Raw genomic sequence first — 15176 nt, 5'->3', positions numbered from 1 at the left:
TGCCTGACACAGAACAAAATATGCGTCACTGGCGAATGCCGCCTTCCATCCTACGAAATGAGACCATCATCGAACCCCTGAGGGTAAACATTGAAGAATTCTTTGAACGCAATATAGGCTGAGTGGACTTGATGGCTACCATATGGGAATCCTTTAAGGTTTGGGATCAGGGACACCTATTATCATGCTTGTTGGGCACGCTTCGGGACATTAGAAAATAATTAAACCAAGCGGAACTCACTGTCCGATCCCTGGAAAATGCACACTCACAGTCACCAGGGATTGAGACTCTGCAGCCGCTACAAGAGCAGATGGAGAGGTATAACTAAGAACCTGGTAGACCGAGCGGTACTGCATATCACACGCCTCATGATGGCCAGACGATATGGGGAGGGGAACAAGGCGGGTAAGACCCAGGCAAACTTAATCAGGGGAGGTGGACCCGGTGGCCTGCACAATACAATCATGGGCTGCATTATTTCAGAGGGTAGAGTGCACAGAGCCGTATTACACCTCATCCCTCCTCTGGCATTACCCCAATATCACCCCCACTTTAGATAATATGATGCAAAGAGCATGGGTTCCGGGGAAGCAATTGTTCGTTGGGGGTAATTTTATAAAACTGGAGGAGGTGCATGGGAAGATAGGCTCAGGTCTCACCATAACACTGCAATATCATCGCCTAAAGGCAGGCTGTAGGCGTTGATGGCCCTCTTTCCCTGCTGAACCGGCCCCCCATCCATTTATTCTTATCATCATGTCACAAGAGGGGTTCAAAGGAAACATCTCCACGATATACAGATCGTTGCAGTCCCACTCCACATCCAAGAACACAAGGGGCCTCATTACAAGTACTCCGGTTTGGAATTAACACTGCTGGTAAAACCATACCGGCACCGTTTCCATGTCCGCCCAATCATGACCCGCGGCCCCGGTAATAGCACCACCCTCAACCGCCACCGCGGAAATAGGGGTCCCGTTAAGTCCGTCTGCACGGAAACCCCTCTGTTACCGTCAACACGAAACACCGTGAGCATCACAACTAGCGCGGACACGGAAATACCGGCAAAAAAATGGCGTAAAAACCGTGATCACGGTGGCGGAACTGCCGCCACCGCGAACATGGCGTTATACACTGCCTGCTGAACTGAATCAGGGCACAGGTGCACCAAATCAGCCCAGCTGGACCTAGCAGGCCACTGGGAGCCTACAAAAGGGCCACACCCAGCCCAACACAACACAGAACCATGCAGGCAGCAGGTCTAGTAGCACTGGGACTGGGCCTACTCAACCAACAGGCAGCACTGCACATGGTGGCAGTAATGGCGCAGAGGAGGAGGCGGAGGCGCAGGCGGCAACCAGCCAACCCTGCAGCTATGGCAAACCCCATTGCCCAGCCAGCCCGACCCCGCCGCCAGCCAGCAATACCACGCATCAGGGCCTCACCCTGGAACCTCACCCCAGGACAGATCCACACACTATACCGGCTGGACCGTGCAACAATCCTGCACATCACCGCCATGATTGAGAACAACATCAGCAGCCTAATTGACACCCCCACCGCCACCCCCCCCTCTTGAAGGTTGTCTCAGTACTGCATTTCCTTGGCACTGGCACCTATCAACACACGGTTGGTGAGCTGCACGGCATATCACAACATTGTTTCTCCAAAATCCTGGTACAGGTACTGGATGCCCTGTTGCGCCATGTGTCAGAACACATAGCCCTACCCCGCACCCTCCCCGAGGTCATTGCCACCAAGTTGGCCTTCCATGCCATAGCAGGCATGCCAAATTGCATAGGCGCAGTTGACTGCACCCACGTTGAGCTGAAAGTACCACGTGCAATTGAGGCGTGTTCCGCAATAGGAAACAGTATCACTCTTTGAATGTCCAGATGGTTTGTGATGCCATGCAACTGATTACACACTGCTGCGCACGTTTCCCAGGCTCATCACATGACTCAATGGTACTGCGGAATTCCACGTTGCCACGGCACATGGAACGCTATGCCGGACAAAGCACATGGCTATTGGGTGAGTACAGCTGACGATGCTACAACCCTGTCGAAGTGGTGTGTCTGTGTCCAGGCCAATGAGCATTGTGAGTGTGCCGCTGTAACCGCACATGCATCACCCCCCTTCCATCTACCAAATACACAGCAGATGCCAAACATCATGAAGGAAGACATGACAGGGCACCACAATGTGCCCGTGCACACGCTGGCACAGCCAATCCCGTCACTGTCCCATGAACCTTGTGCCACTGCCGACACCCACCCTCAATTGAAACACTGCCTCAAAAGGCACGAGAGGCGTGTAAATGAGACGACGTGTATTTACTACTTCGTACAGTGGAGTCACTCTGCCATGTGTGGACAGCACTGCACCGTGACATGCACACAATCAAATGTCACCCGCAGGGCACAGTAAACATGCAAGTTAATGTGTAGGCCCATATCCAGTTAGCGACATACATCGTGATGCCCAAAACATACCTCCATACACTGCATGGTACATATGCATGAATGAATGATGATACAAGAATGCACAGCAGCAGATGAGGACATGATGCCACAAACACTGACATGTTCCCCCATCTACATCCCATGTAGGTGATGCGGGATATGCACTCACGCCATGGATGATGACACCTGTACGGAGACCAAGGAACAGGCATGAAGAGGCATACAATAGGGCATATATCCGCACATGTGGAAAGATTGAGAGGACATTTAGACTGCTGAAGGCCCGTTTCCGCTGTCTGAGCAGATCTGGCGGATCACTGCTGTACAGCCCAGTGAAGACGGGTAAAATCACGCTCGTATGTGCCATGCTGCACAATATATGCCTGCGCAGGAACATCCCAATGCCACCAGACGCAGAAGAGGGGAATGGAGATGGGGATGGGGAATGGGGAATGGAGATGGGAGATGGGGATGGGGATGGAGATGGGGATGGGATGGCACCGCCTCCCCCTGGGGGTCCACATGATGGCCAGAGAGCACGGGATGCCCTGATTTGCATTTACTTTTGAGTCACAGCACATTCACAGAAATGCACGAACATGGTGACGACAATGAATTAATAGTTGCACTGCAAAATAAATGATAAATGTCCACACATGTATGTCTTGATTCGAAATGGTGATGTATTAATGTAATAACAACAGGGAAGGAGGTGCATTGGTTAGGGAAGCTGTACACCGGGGCCACCCACTACCCAAACATGCCCACCCAGACCCCATTGTTCAAACCCCCAAAACTACCTACCCCACCACCCAAACGTGCCCACCCGCACCCAGACCCCATTGTTCAAACCCCCAAAACTACCTACCCCACCACCCAAACGTGCCCACCCCCACCCAGGCCCCATTGTTCAAACCCCCAAAACTAACTACCCCACCACCCAAACGTGCCCACCCCTCTCACACCCTTGTAGTCCACATGTGTCCTGCACTGCCCCACACACATGCCATCACTTCCGTGTGCGCTTCTGTGCCTGTGCAACCTTGCCTGAGGGACCCGTTAGCCTACTCGAGCTCCTCCTTGGACTGGCAGTAGTGGAGCTGGATGGGGTGGTTGTGTTTGATTGCGCAGAATCTGGGATTGAGGGCATCCGTGCCAGATTTGCCTGTTGGCCAACCAACATGGCCTCTACAAGCCTGGAGGTGTGGTCGTTGCCCTCCCGCACATGGCGTGCAAGGGTTATTATAGTGCTTGCAAAGCGTCCGATGGACCTCGACAGGCGACGCACTGAGGCGCTGTAGCTCTCCCTCTGCAGCCTGGATTCCTCTAGCTGCCTCTCCACCAGCTGGGTGAGGGTAGCCTGCTGGTCCTCCATCCGCTGCATGCGGGCATTCAGTTCGGCCATGGATGGGGTGGGTGACCTCATGGGACTCCCCAGTGATGTGGGGCTGAACTCCAGCTCATGGAAGGAGCCCAGGTCTTCCAATGTGGGCATCTCCCCCTGTGGCCCCCTTTCCGAGTGCTCTTGCGGGGCACTGTTTTCACTGCAGGCCGCCCCCTCTGCAGTGCTGCTGCCTTTGGTGTTGTGTTGGGCGGCCATGATAGGTTCCCGTGGCACCTGTCTAGACTCAGGCAGTGTGGAGACGGTGGGGATGTCGGTGGTGGTGGTGGGCGGCACATCTGTAGTGGCTGGTAATGTGGCCAGAGGTGCAGAACTGCCGGCAGCATCCTCCTGTGTGGTGGCGGTGGCTTGTGTACTTGCCGGTGCAGATTGGCTGGCCTGTTGTGCAGTATCACTGTCACTTGAAACGGCTGTGGAGACACAAAGGGCATGCAATTAGTGTTGTTGTGGTGGCAGATGGGTGCATCACATGCGTCATTAAGATTGTACATTGAATAGTGTTAGTCACATGCATCTGATTGCTGGTGTATGCATTCTGTGATATTGGTTGCTGTACGGATCATGATGGGTATGGGTCCTTTGGCCCACACATGCACTGCCTGGGGGGGGGTTGTTAATGGGTCCTTTGGCCCACACATGCACTGCCTGGGGAGGGGGGGGTTGTTAATGGGTCCTTTGGCCCACACATGAACTGCCTGGGGGGGGGGGTTGTTAATGGGTCCTTTGGCCCACACATGCACTGCCTGGGGGGGTTGTTAATGGGTCCTTTGGCCCAGTACTCACAACTGCATATTTACATGTGGCATTCATGTTTGAGCACTTACCGGCATCTGCAGGTGGGCTCACTCCTGCCTCAGCCTCCCCAATCCCATGGATTCCCTCTAGGTGGAGGACGCTGCTGCAACGCTCCTCCCATGCTTGCAGCCTCAGTGGGGAAGGGGGTCCTCCGCCTGTCCCACTGCTGCGTTGGCGGTGCGTGGAAATGAGGTTGCGTACCCTCAGCCTCAGGTTGTCCCACCGCTTGTGGCAGTCCTTCACGCTCCTCACTGTCACGCCCACAGCGGTGCACTTGCGTGCAGCTTCGGCCCACACCTCCTTCCTCCGCTGCTGTGTGGCACGCCGTTGGTCGGCGCTGAACAGCATCTCCGCATTGTCCACAATGTGCTCCACCAAGACGGTTAGCTCCGCCTCGCTGAAGCGCTGTTTGCGCTGCCTCTGAGCAGGAATCCTGCCAGACATGCTGGTGGTCCCTTTTGGCTTCTCAGAGTTAGGATTGTGCTTGTGCTGGCTCTGGATGGCAATGGATTGTGCTTTTATATGATGGCCGCCTCTGTTTCCTGTTTTGGCGATCATGGTATTTCCGGTTCCGTGTCCGTGGCGGCGGAGGCGGACACGGGTTTTGCGCCACTTGTGGCTGCGTTATGTCCATTTCCGTGACAGCGGTAACAACGTTTCCGAGTCTGTGTGGTGCGCGCGACCGACAGCGTGTAATCGGACGGTTTTTCCGCAACCTTGCGGACACGGAAACGTTTTTACCGCCGTCACGGATTTTGCACGGTCCCGGACTGGCAGGTTGTAATGAGGCCCAATGAAAGCAAAGTGGGAAGGGACCTAATGATAACAATCGATGACACCCAATGGGCCAACTACTGTCAGCTAACCAAATCATTCTCTCTCAGCGCCAACTTTAATTCAAAATCAAACCACTTGCAAGTCACACCCAGGAAGGTTGCGAGGTTCGACCGATCCAAGCAGTCACTCCGCCCCAAATGTAACACCCCAGATGCCAATTCCATACACATGTATCGGGAATGCCCAGCTGTCCAACAATTCTGGGAAGAGGTGGCCGCCATACTAAGCGAAATACTGGACGACCACATCCCGGCCACCCCACTGAAGTACCTGGTCGGGGACATAGGGAAATTACCTATCAAGAAACGCAGGCTCATTTCAGTGGCGGGGGCAGTCGCCAAGCGCAATATACTCAGAAGCTAGAAAGTAAAAGTGGCACCCTCTTTTCAGACTTGGCTTAAGGACTTGAGGTATGTGTATCAGTGCGAAGAAAGTTATATTTTGGGGATCGGCCCCACAAGTCGGCCAAAGGACATATGGTTCCCCACTTTGCCGGTATCTGGCAGACAAACACAGCAGAACCCTATAACGAACAAAGACAGTTCCACAACCAGCAGGCCAAGGACACACCCATGTATGTCGTAATAATGTACACTTGTAACGTACTCTGTAACAGGTTTTATTGAAATTATACTGTGATGTTGTAACCAACAGTGAAAAATAAAGTTAAAAAAAGGTTTTGCTAATTCCGTTTTTATGTGATTTTTCTCTCTGCAGTTTCTCTTTCAGTATTGTCAATTACATTTCAAAACCATCCAAATATGAATGTGATTGCAACTTTAAATCATTTGCTTTAATAGCACCCGTGCAGGAGGGGCCAACCAATCGGGTAGCCAGGAAAGCAGGCATAATCTGCTAGTAACCACCCGCTTTCTCTCCTGGTTCCCCCGAGCTTCCCCCGCAGGTCCACCATTGTTCCTGTTCTCCCAGGGACCCAGGCTGCTTTGCCCACTCGCCCTGCGTCCACTGTCCGAAGACCTGCACTTCTCATGCTGCCCGGCCCACCCCTGCCCCACACTTACCTCTGTGCCGCCTGGGGCCCGCACACGTCTACCAGTCCTGGAAATGGCAAAGGGACATCCCTTTACTATTTCTGCCTGCAACCATTTTGCTTTATAGTTTGTTTTTCTCAGTGGTCAAAGTGTAAGAAATAAAGTAGTGGAACTATGGCATTTGATGGAAAAAAGTTTGGAGGGGCATGGTCAGAGGACACTAAAAGAGTGTAAAAGTGGGCAGGTCTAGAAAAAAGCATAAATATTCAGATTGGCAATTTTAAATTGGAGAGACTAGCAATTAAAGGTTGCTATCCACAGAATAAGAGGATGGCTCCCAAATATTTTTTTTTTAATGAAATAATTTTACTGCTTTGGGGCTTGTTCAGGCCTGCTTCTGTATAAGAGGCGATAGAAAGAATATAGAGAGGGGTGTAAATGATGTGGAGAAAGAAGCACCTGGTGTGGGTGCGAAATGCGCTGCCGTTTTTCCTTTCTCACAGTTTTTTTTTTTGGTCAAACTTTGTGTTGGACTGTGATTGTCTAGTTTGGGTCCTTATTTTCGGAGTGCATCCAAGTGCGAACGCGGCACTTTGTGTGCAGTTTGGTGGCACAATTCCAGTAGTCTACTAGAAGGCAATCTTTACATTGACACTTTAAGCACTATCAACCCACTCACCTAATCCCTACATCTTCTGCCCAAAGCTGCCTCGAGTAAGCACAGTCAGGCAGCAGCAGTCGCAGATTTTGTGTGTTTGTGTAGCAAAAGAAAAAGACAGTCCAGTAAGCAGGCTCAGGGCTTGATTTACAAAAGCGTTTTTCAATGTGTAAACACCATTGAAAAGCGCTTTGTAAAACAGGCCCTCGGGGTGGAAGGCCTCCTTCTCAACGAAGACGGCATTCAGATCTTATGTTTTTTTAAATGGCTGACACCGCCATGGGCACTAGTGGCGTGACTCACTTTAAATCCTGACCCCACCTCTTGTCTCACCCCCTTTGCCTTCCAGCCAAGAATCACAAAGCCTAATCCTCTGGGAATGGCTCCACCCCCAGAAAGCATCATATGCGCCTACAGCCATGCAGGCAAGGAACGACAAACTGCTGAACTTTGGGCACCGTCCAGGAACGGTTTGTCCAAATAAGAAAAGTAAGGGAACAAGTTCTAGAGGAACGTTGTATCCTATAGTTCCTGCCCACTTTGACCTCTGGTTTTTATGGGAAAATGATATGCGCATTTCGTGCCGGACCTGTTTCCAACTCTCAAAAAAGAAAAACAGCACCCCAGACGGAGGCTCATTGTGCGAATAGCATTAAGACCCAAGCTCAATTGCAAGCACAGGTGGTAATTGGTCTGAGTCCTCGTAGAGAGCCGAGCGCGTTATGCTCTTGTCCACATCATACCCAAGCATTAACGCTATATTAATGTGAGATCATCATCTGTGGTATTAAGAGGCTGAGAGATTGTAAGGACCTGTTTAGTAAGAAGTCATTCATGGACTCATGGACCTTTCTCATGCTTTACCAATTTTACATGTTCTTCAATTCATTTGCAGATCTATAAATGTATTTCTGATGCTTGTGTATCTTCTTGGAATCACATGCTGTGGATATAGTCCGACATCTTGTGGTAATCGCAGAGAATTGCATTTTGTCTTTTGAGGATCGAAAGGGGGCGTCGACATGGGTGTGCTTGTAACACCTTCCCTAACGTGACATGTAGTGTACCCAAAATCCCTCAGGCGTCGAGGTGCCTTAGATTGTTTTTTTCTGCCCAGCTAGCTGGTCAACCTACGTGGAGCTCGTACATTGCAAAATAACTTCTTTGTCCACGACTGTTGGTCATTTTGGTCCTCGACCCTTCTTCGACAACTAATTCTTCATCCTACGCTGAAGACGACTACAGATTTCGGCGGCTGGTGCTTCTGTTGACACTGTCGACCATGTGGCCTCGGCCCTCAGGCCAGTCTTATACAGTAGGGAGAGTGGGGCCCGGGGCTCTGACTCTTTGTAGAATGCATTTCCTCCCCCTCCCCTTTTCCCTTCTGGTCTCGCTGTCGCTCTGGTCTCGCTGTTGCTTCACAACTCAGCTATGGAGAGGACTCCTTTTAAGTTTTGCCCTTCTTGCAATGGCAAATACCCGGGGAAGAACACTCAATGTAGTGTTAACAAGTGTCTGCCTCGTGAGCACGACGAGCAGTCCTACAAGTCCTGCCCACTTTTGTGCTCTAAAACGTTAAAAGATCGACGGACGAAGCAGTGGGCGGCCTATGCCATGCAGGCCAAGAGTGGTGCTCCCGCCACCGCAGGCACCTTGAGTGACAAGATTCACGCGGCAGCCATGGCTCCGATGTAGAGGCCATTGACCTATCTGCGGAACAGTCAAGTCCTGAAGTGCAATCTCGACGACAGGGGCACATCCTCACCACTGAAAGAAAAACACACAACCCCACCAGCTCCCTCGACGGATTTGTCAAGGAAGCAGAAGACGCCAACGGGCCCATCGAAATTTTCGACTAACCAATCCACATGACCGGCCGCCCTCCCTGCAACCGTCCACACGGCATGCGTCCGGGCATTCAACCCATAAAGGCGTCTCGACCAAACACCATAAGAGCGCCAACGTGACTTCTAAGAGCGCATGGGCTCTAAAGGTTTCGGCAGCGCCGAAATGTTTGACGGCTGTAGGCACGCCGAAAACACTTCTGACACGCCAGAAATACGCAATATTCTCGCAAACATCATTTCGGCGGCAGATAAACCTTGAGACGCTCCCAAATGTCGACAGGAATACTCAGAAGGCTCACAGCCCTTATCTAAGACTATGGCTGAAAAATCACGGCCCCATAAGGACTCCTGCCCTCCAGAAGAGCCCTCCCCCCACCAGACCCCTCTGGGTCATCTCTATGGACCAGAGTTAGGTTTGAAGGGTACATGGATAACCTTTCTAAATTTGTAGACTTTTCTGAAAAATGTATCACCCCAAAGAGACCTAGGGAGTAGGATTCCTGCCCTACTCTTTCTAAAGTTCCAAGAGTTTTAAGTCAATTCCCACAGGAAGAGGTTTTTGACATTTCTGAGCCTGAAGAAGTCTATGAAGACCCCTTTAATCAGGGACAAAATCCTTTTGAGGAGACACCTGACCAGTTCCCAGACTGGGGTGATGAACAGCCGGTAGGGGAAGCACCATGGCTTTCCCCCACCACTACTCCAGGTCCAGACACCCTTTGTCTAGACCCTCCCTCCTCATCTCCTCAAAGACAAGCCTCACCCATTGACAACTAGATGGCCTTCAATGCTATTCTAAGGAAGGGTGCAGAACACTTCCAAATTGTCATACAAGAGGCAGTACAGGACACAGACCTTGTGGAAGATATCTTGAAGGAGAGCCCAGCACAAGTCAGACGATACCACTACTCAATTCAATTAAAAAGTGCATTGCTCCCTTTTTCTTAACTCCATCTCTAATTACAATGTCAGCGGCATATTCCACTAGGATTGCCAATAAAACCACATTGCTGGCTAGTTATAGCCATGTCCAATGGAATTTACTCCAGGAAGGCCTGCAGGAAGTCCTGGAACCGGCACGATCACGCCTGCTGGCGGTTGTTTCGGAAGGAAGGCAGGTCAATCAAAACATCCTCAAAAATACCTTGGATGCTGCTGAAACAGCAGGACGGACTCTGGCCCATGGTACCCTGCTTAAAAGGTATGCATGGCTCAAATATTCTGGCTTTAAGCCTGCGACACAGGCATCCCTTATTAACAAGCCAGTAGAGGAAACTAACTTGTTTGGGAAGGCAGTAGATGCCTTAGAGACAGCGAAGAAGGAGCATGAGACCTTAAAGTCTCTAAACCAAATTACGGCAAGACCCACCAGCAGCGAGGGGGTAGCTCTCGCCAGTCCTTTCGAGGGCAATCCTTCCCACGTCCCCCTCCCAACCAGTACGGAACAGGGAATGCACCATGGTCCTCCGGCCAAGGAGCTTCTGCCACGGGTCAATATCAACAGAGGGGTCAATGCTGAGGCAAAGGAAGGGGTAGAAACTCCACCCCAAGAGACTCCCCGACCTCTGCGCAAAAATGACTCGCCAGTCTGGGTCCCCTCCCATGCCTCCCCGGTCGGGGGACGAATAACATCTTTCCTTTTTGCATGGGAGGGGATTACCACAGACAAGTGGGTGCTCAAGACCGTCGCCCACGGTTATTGTATCGAGTTCAGCCGGCCACCTCGATACCTACCTCCAACATCCAGATGCCTATCACCAGAACACCTGAGAATTCTGTTACAAGAGGTGGAGATCCTTCAAGAAAATGGCGCGATAGAAGTCATCCCCATTCTACAGGTAAACAAGGGTATTTTTTCAGTGTACTTCCTTGTACCCAAAAAGGATCTAACCATGCACACTGTGTTAGACTTGCGCCGAGCGAACACGTTTGTCAAGTCTCAAAAGTTCAACATGACAACTTTGCAGGAAGTAATCCCTCTGCTAACACAGGGGGATTACATGGCAACATTGGACATGAAAGATGCATACTTTTATATTTCAATGCTGCCAGCAGACATAAAGTACCTAAGGTTCATGATAGAGAACAAGCACCATCAGTTCAAGGTTCTTCCCTTTGGCATTGCCTCAGCCCCAAGGGTATTTACAAAGGTACTGGCGGTAGTAGCGGCTCACCTGCGCAGGCAGTCCATCCCAGTCTAGCCATACCTCGACAACTGGCTAATAACAGGGGATTCATACGAAACATGCCTATCAAATACCCTGAAGACAGTAGCACTCCTCTTCAGTCTAGGATTGTCAATCAACGAGAAGAAGTCCAGCTTGGATCCCATTCAAGTCAAGCAATTTCTGTGTGCTTTAATTCGGACCGAAGATGGTCTTGTTTTACGCTCCGGGAGGGTTCAACACATGCTGTTCCAGATCCCTCACTATGTAGAAAGTCGCGAGGTAACCGTATGCAGAGCCATGGGACTGTTGGGGGTGATGGCCTCCTGCATTTATCTAGTTCCACACACACGTTTGCGCATGCGCCCCATGCAAGAGTGGCTCTCAAGCCAATGGTGTCAGGCCAGCGGACAATGGGACAATCTAGTGGTTGTCTCGGCAGCCCTCGTTCTCTCTCTGCAGTGGTGGTGAAGAGGGAAAGACAGTCCTAGTCCTCATGGACAGCACCACAAACATGTACTACCTGAAAAAACAAGCGGCACTCACTCTCAAGGGCTATCCAAACTATGCCAGAACATATGGAAATGGGCTCTCAAACACAAGATGTTCCTCCTGTCACAACACATTCCAGAGGAACTCAATCTTCTAGCAGATGTGCTCAGCAGAGACTTCCCATTACCTGTATAGTATGAGTGGAAATTGCACAAACACATTCTTCTCCACGTCTTCGCAGAATGGGGCTTCCCAGAGATCGACCTGTTCACAGCTCGAGAGAAAGCACAATGCCCAGATTACGCCTCCAGGTACCTGCAGAACCGCTCCAAGGGGAATGGTCTCTGGATAACAGTGTCAGGGAAATGTGTTTACGCTTTTCCCCCCCGACTCCCCTTCTGAACAAGATAGTGCACAAGATGCACCAGGAACCAGTCACAATGACCCTGGTGGCTCCTATGAGGGCCTGCCAACCCTGGTTCTCTCATCTGTTGACAATGTCAGTTTCCCCTGCGAGGAAACTACCATGCACGTACAACATGTTGTCACAGGACAAGGGGGAAACTCTCCATCCATGACCGCAAACTCTCAACTTAGTGGCCTTGCTCCTGAGATCATAGTGTTCAGACACCTCCAACTTCCTCAAAGATACATGGACATCCTTAGAGAAGCAAGAAAGCCTAACACCAGACATTGCTACTCCAATATATGGAAGCGCTTTGTCATCTGGTGCCATTCCAAAAGCATCAATCCCATAGATTGCTCTCCGACACATATTGTCCTATACCTGACTCACCTACTAGACTCGGGTGTGGTTTTGAATTCCCTGAAGGTACACTTAGCACACTTTCTGCTTACACTAGGTCCCAGAAAAAGGTTTTGTGGTGGAAAATGCCAGTAATCAAGGCTTTCTTGGAAGGGGTTAAAAGACTTCATCCCCCTATTTCCAACCCAGCTCCCGAATGGAATAAGGCTAGCCTTAAAGCACTCACTTAAGACTGCCTTCCTTGTGTCAGTCACCTCAATAAGAAGAGTTAGTGAACTGCAGGCCCTTTCATTTCTAGACCCATTTGTCACAATTCACAAAGATAAGGTGGTTCTGCGCACTCACCCACAGTTTGCGCCTATATTCATTTAAAAATTCCATGTGAACCAGTCAATAGAATTACCCACCTTCTTCCAGAACCCCACTAACGTTGCCGAAAGAAGCCTCCACACACTTGATGTGAAGAGAGCGGTCGTATATTATCTGGAAAAGACAAAACCACAAAAAAAAACAGTTTTTCGTTTCAGTGGCAGCTCTAAATCAGCCACTTCAAAGTAGATTGTAAACTGCATCACACTATGCTACACTCTTGCTAAGAGAGATCTGCCCTTCAAGCCTAGAGCACACTACTCGGGGCAATGGGGCTTCCATAGCTTGCATTGCAAATGTTCCTCTCGAGTCCATTTATAAAGCAGCAACCTGGAGTTCTGTACACACCTTTACAAAACACTACTGCCTAGATACTCACTCTAGGTCTGATTCTCAGGTAGGACAAGCTGCACTAAGACATCTCTTTACTACTGTTCCTTCTCACATCCCACCACAATCTCTGGGTACTGCTCGCTAGTCTATGCACAGCATGTGATTCTAAGCAGATTCAGCATCAGAAGACATGCATTACTTACCGTCATAGCATTTCATAGCATTTCTGATGATTGTATCTGCTTAGATTCACATGCGCCCACCCTTCCCTCCCTCTCTGAGTAGAAGGAACATAGACATCTTACTCCTCCATTTCTTTACTCAATCATGATAGTCATAGGCTCCCACACTGCAGAAAAAACGCAACCAGAGGGACCTCGACGCGTGAGGGATTTTGGGTACACTACATGTCACATTAGGGATAGTGTTACAAGCACGCCAATGTCAACGTCTCCTTTCAATCCTCGAAAGACAAGATGCAATACTCAGCGATTACCACTAGATGTCGGACTATATGCACAGCATGTCAATCTAAGCAGATACAATCATCAGAAATGCTATTATGGTAAGTAATGCATGCCATACCCGTTTCTGCTTCCTTTTTTTGTTCCCATATTGTTTCCTTTTTCACTCAATCTCTCCACGTCTAAATATATGCTTTTATATTGCCCATTAATCTGAAGTTGTTTGCTTTATTATTTCAGGTGTATTGGATTAATACCTTTGTAGAATATCTGTTTTTACAAACACTGTTTGCAAATGTCTACGTTCACATAGGGATTAGAGTTGGTAAATAATAGAACCTGGTGTTTCAGAGTACTTTCCATATATAAATCTGAACTTTTCCAACTGATGATTAAATAAACACTTGCAGAAAAATTAGATTTTCTTCTCTTTCCGTTTTTTCATGTACGCTGGCTTTACAAAATGCAAGACAAATGTCAATGTTTATCTTACATATGTTCTTATAGATTAATCTAAAGTCTTCATGTTAAAGGAAAAGCACGTTTTTATGCTAGTTACTCTAAAACACAAACACATGGTTGCCTTTGTAATACAGAACCAATTCTGAACCGAATACAAAAATAATTTGGGAATGGATCCATATATAGGATTTTATTAAGTGAAAGCTAAATTATCTGGATGTTACTTGTTAGATGAACTTGAGTTTCCCATAGAGAAGAATGACCCATTGAAATAACATATTTGCTTATCCTTTTCTTTGTCTTGTAGGGGTTTGGTTCCACATCTATTAGGAGATGCATTTTTGCTGTGGTGCTGTAGTTTCCTGTCCCACTTCATCAACACCTATGCTGTGGATGACAATGTAAGTTGCATTATTGATGCAAGAGGAGACATGTCGCAAGTTATGGCAGTGTGTGTTTTTCACCTGAAATACCAGCCAAGAGGGAGGCATACGGCAGCCCTGAGAGTGAGCCTGAAACAAACGCAGCGTGAAAGGGAAGCCCTGTGTAGGATTGGAACCGCTTGTCCTATCTAGAATATGCTGATATCTAAGGGTAGCCCAACTTACAGGGGTACCCCTTAATTATACGGGTACACCTAATCTTGCTCACACCAGAGTAAAGTACACCTCTCTAGGGAAGTAAGGCCAAGAGTCTATCTTGCAAGGATAACACATTTATTGTTTACAAAGATGAGGATAGGAGCAAAGAACTCTGCGGCCTGAACGGTCTCTATCCCTCAGCCGTTCCTTTCTCCTGCAAACTGGAGCCAGACAGGAGCTTATATACTCTTAAATTGCTGTAGTGGCATCTGTGGATATGGGAATGGCTCCATCCCACACCGTTCTGCTTCCATACAAGGGATGCTCCTGTCTTCCTTACTTCATGGACGCGATGTCTGTTTTAGGACATGCAGCTCTACATATTGCTAGCCTAGGCAAAAATACACTGTAGTTCCATTTTGCTACCTATGACTATTTAATGTACAGAAACATTTTCCAGTCATTCTCTCCATATCTCATTCATGTTCCTCATATTTTTATATGGTCTGCTAATTTCCTTTTAAACCTGTTTTCACATTTTTTCTGC

The 15176-nt window shown here is 49.1% G+C and overlaps 1 protein-coding gene across 2 annotated transcripts in view; it reads left to right on the top strand.

Annotated features, from left to right (window-relative positions):
- Positions 1 to 15176, top strand: part of MTCH1 (mitochondrial carrier 1) — a 1187755-nt gene that overhangs the window by 632220 nt on the left and 540359 nt on the right. For both annotated transcript variants that reach the window (XM_069633419.1, XM_069633420.1), the window contains one exon: positions 14356 to 14449. In XM_069633419.1, coding sequence (XP_069489520.1) covers positions 14356 to 14449 — 94 coding nt within the window. The remainder of the gene's footprint in view (positions 1 to 14355; positions 14450 to 15176) is intronic.

Source organism: Ambystoma mexicanum, chromosome 13, assembly GCF_040938575.1.
Source record: "Ambystoma mexicanum isolate Mex_15411 chromosome 13, UKY_AmexF1_1, whole genome shotgun sequence".
NCBI classification, from domain to species: domain Eukaryota; kingdom Metazoa; phylum Chordata; class Amphibia; order Caudata; family Ambystomatidae; genus Ambystoma; species Ambystoma mexicanum.
This window is presented reverse-complemented; position numbering and strand designations above follow the sequence as displayed.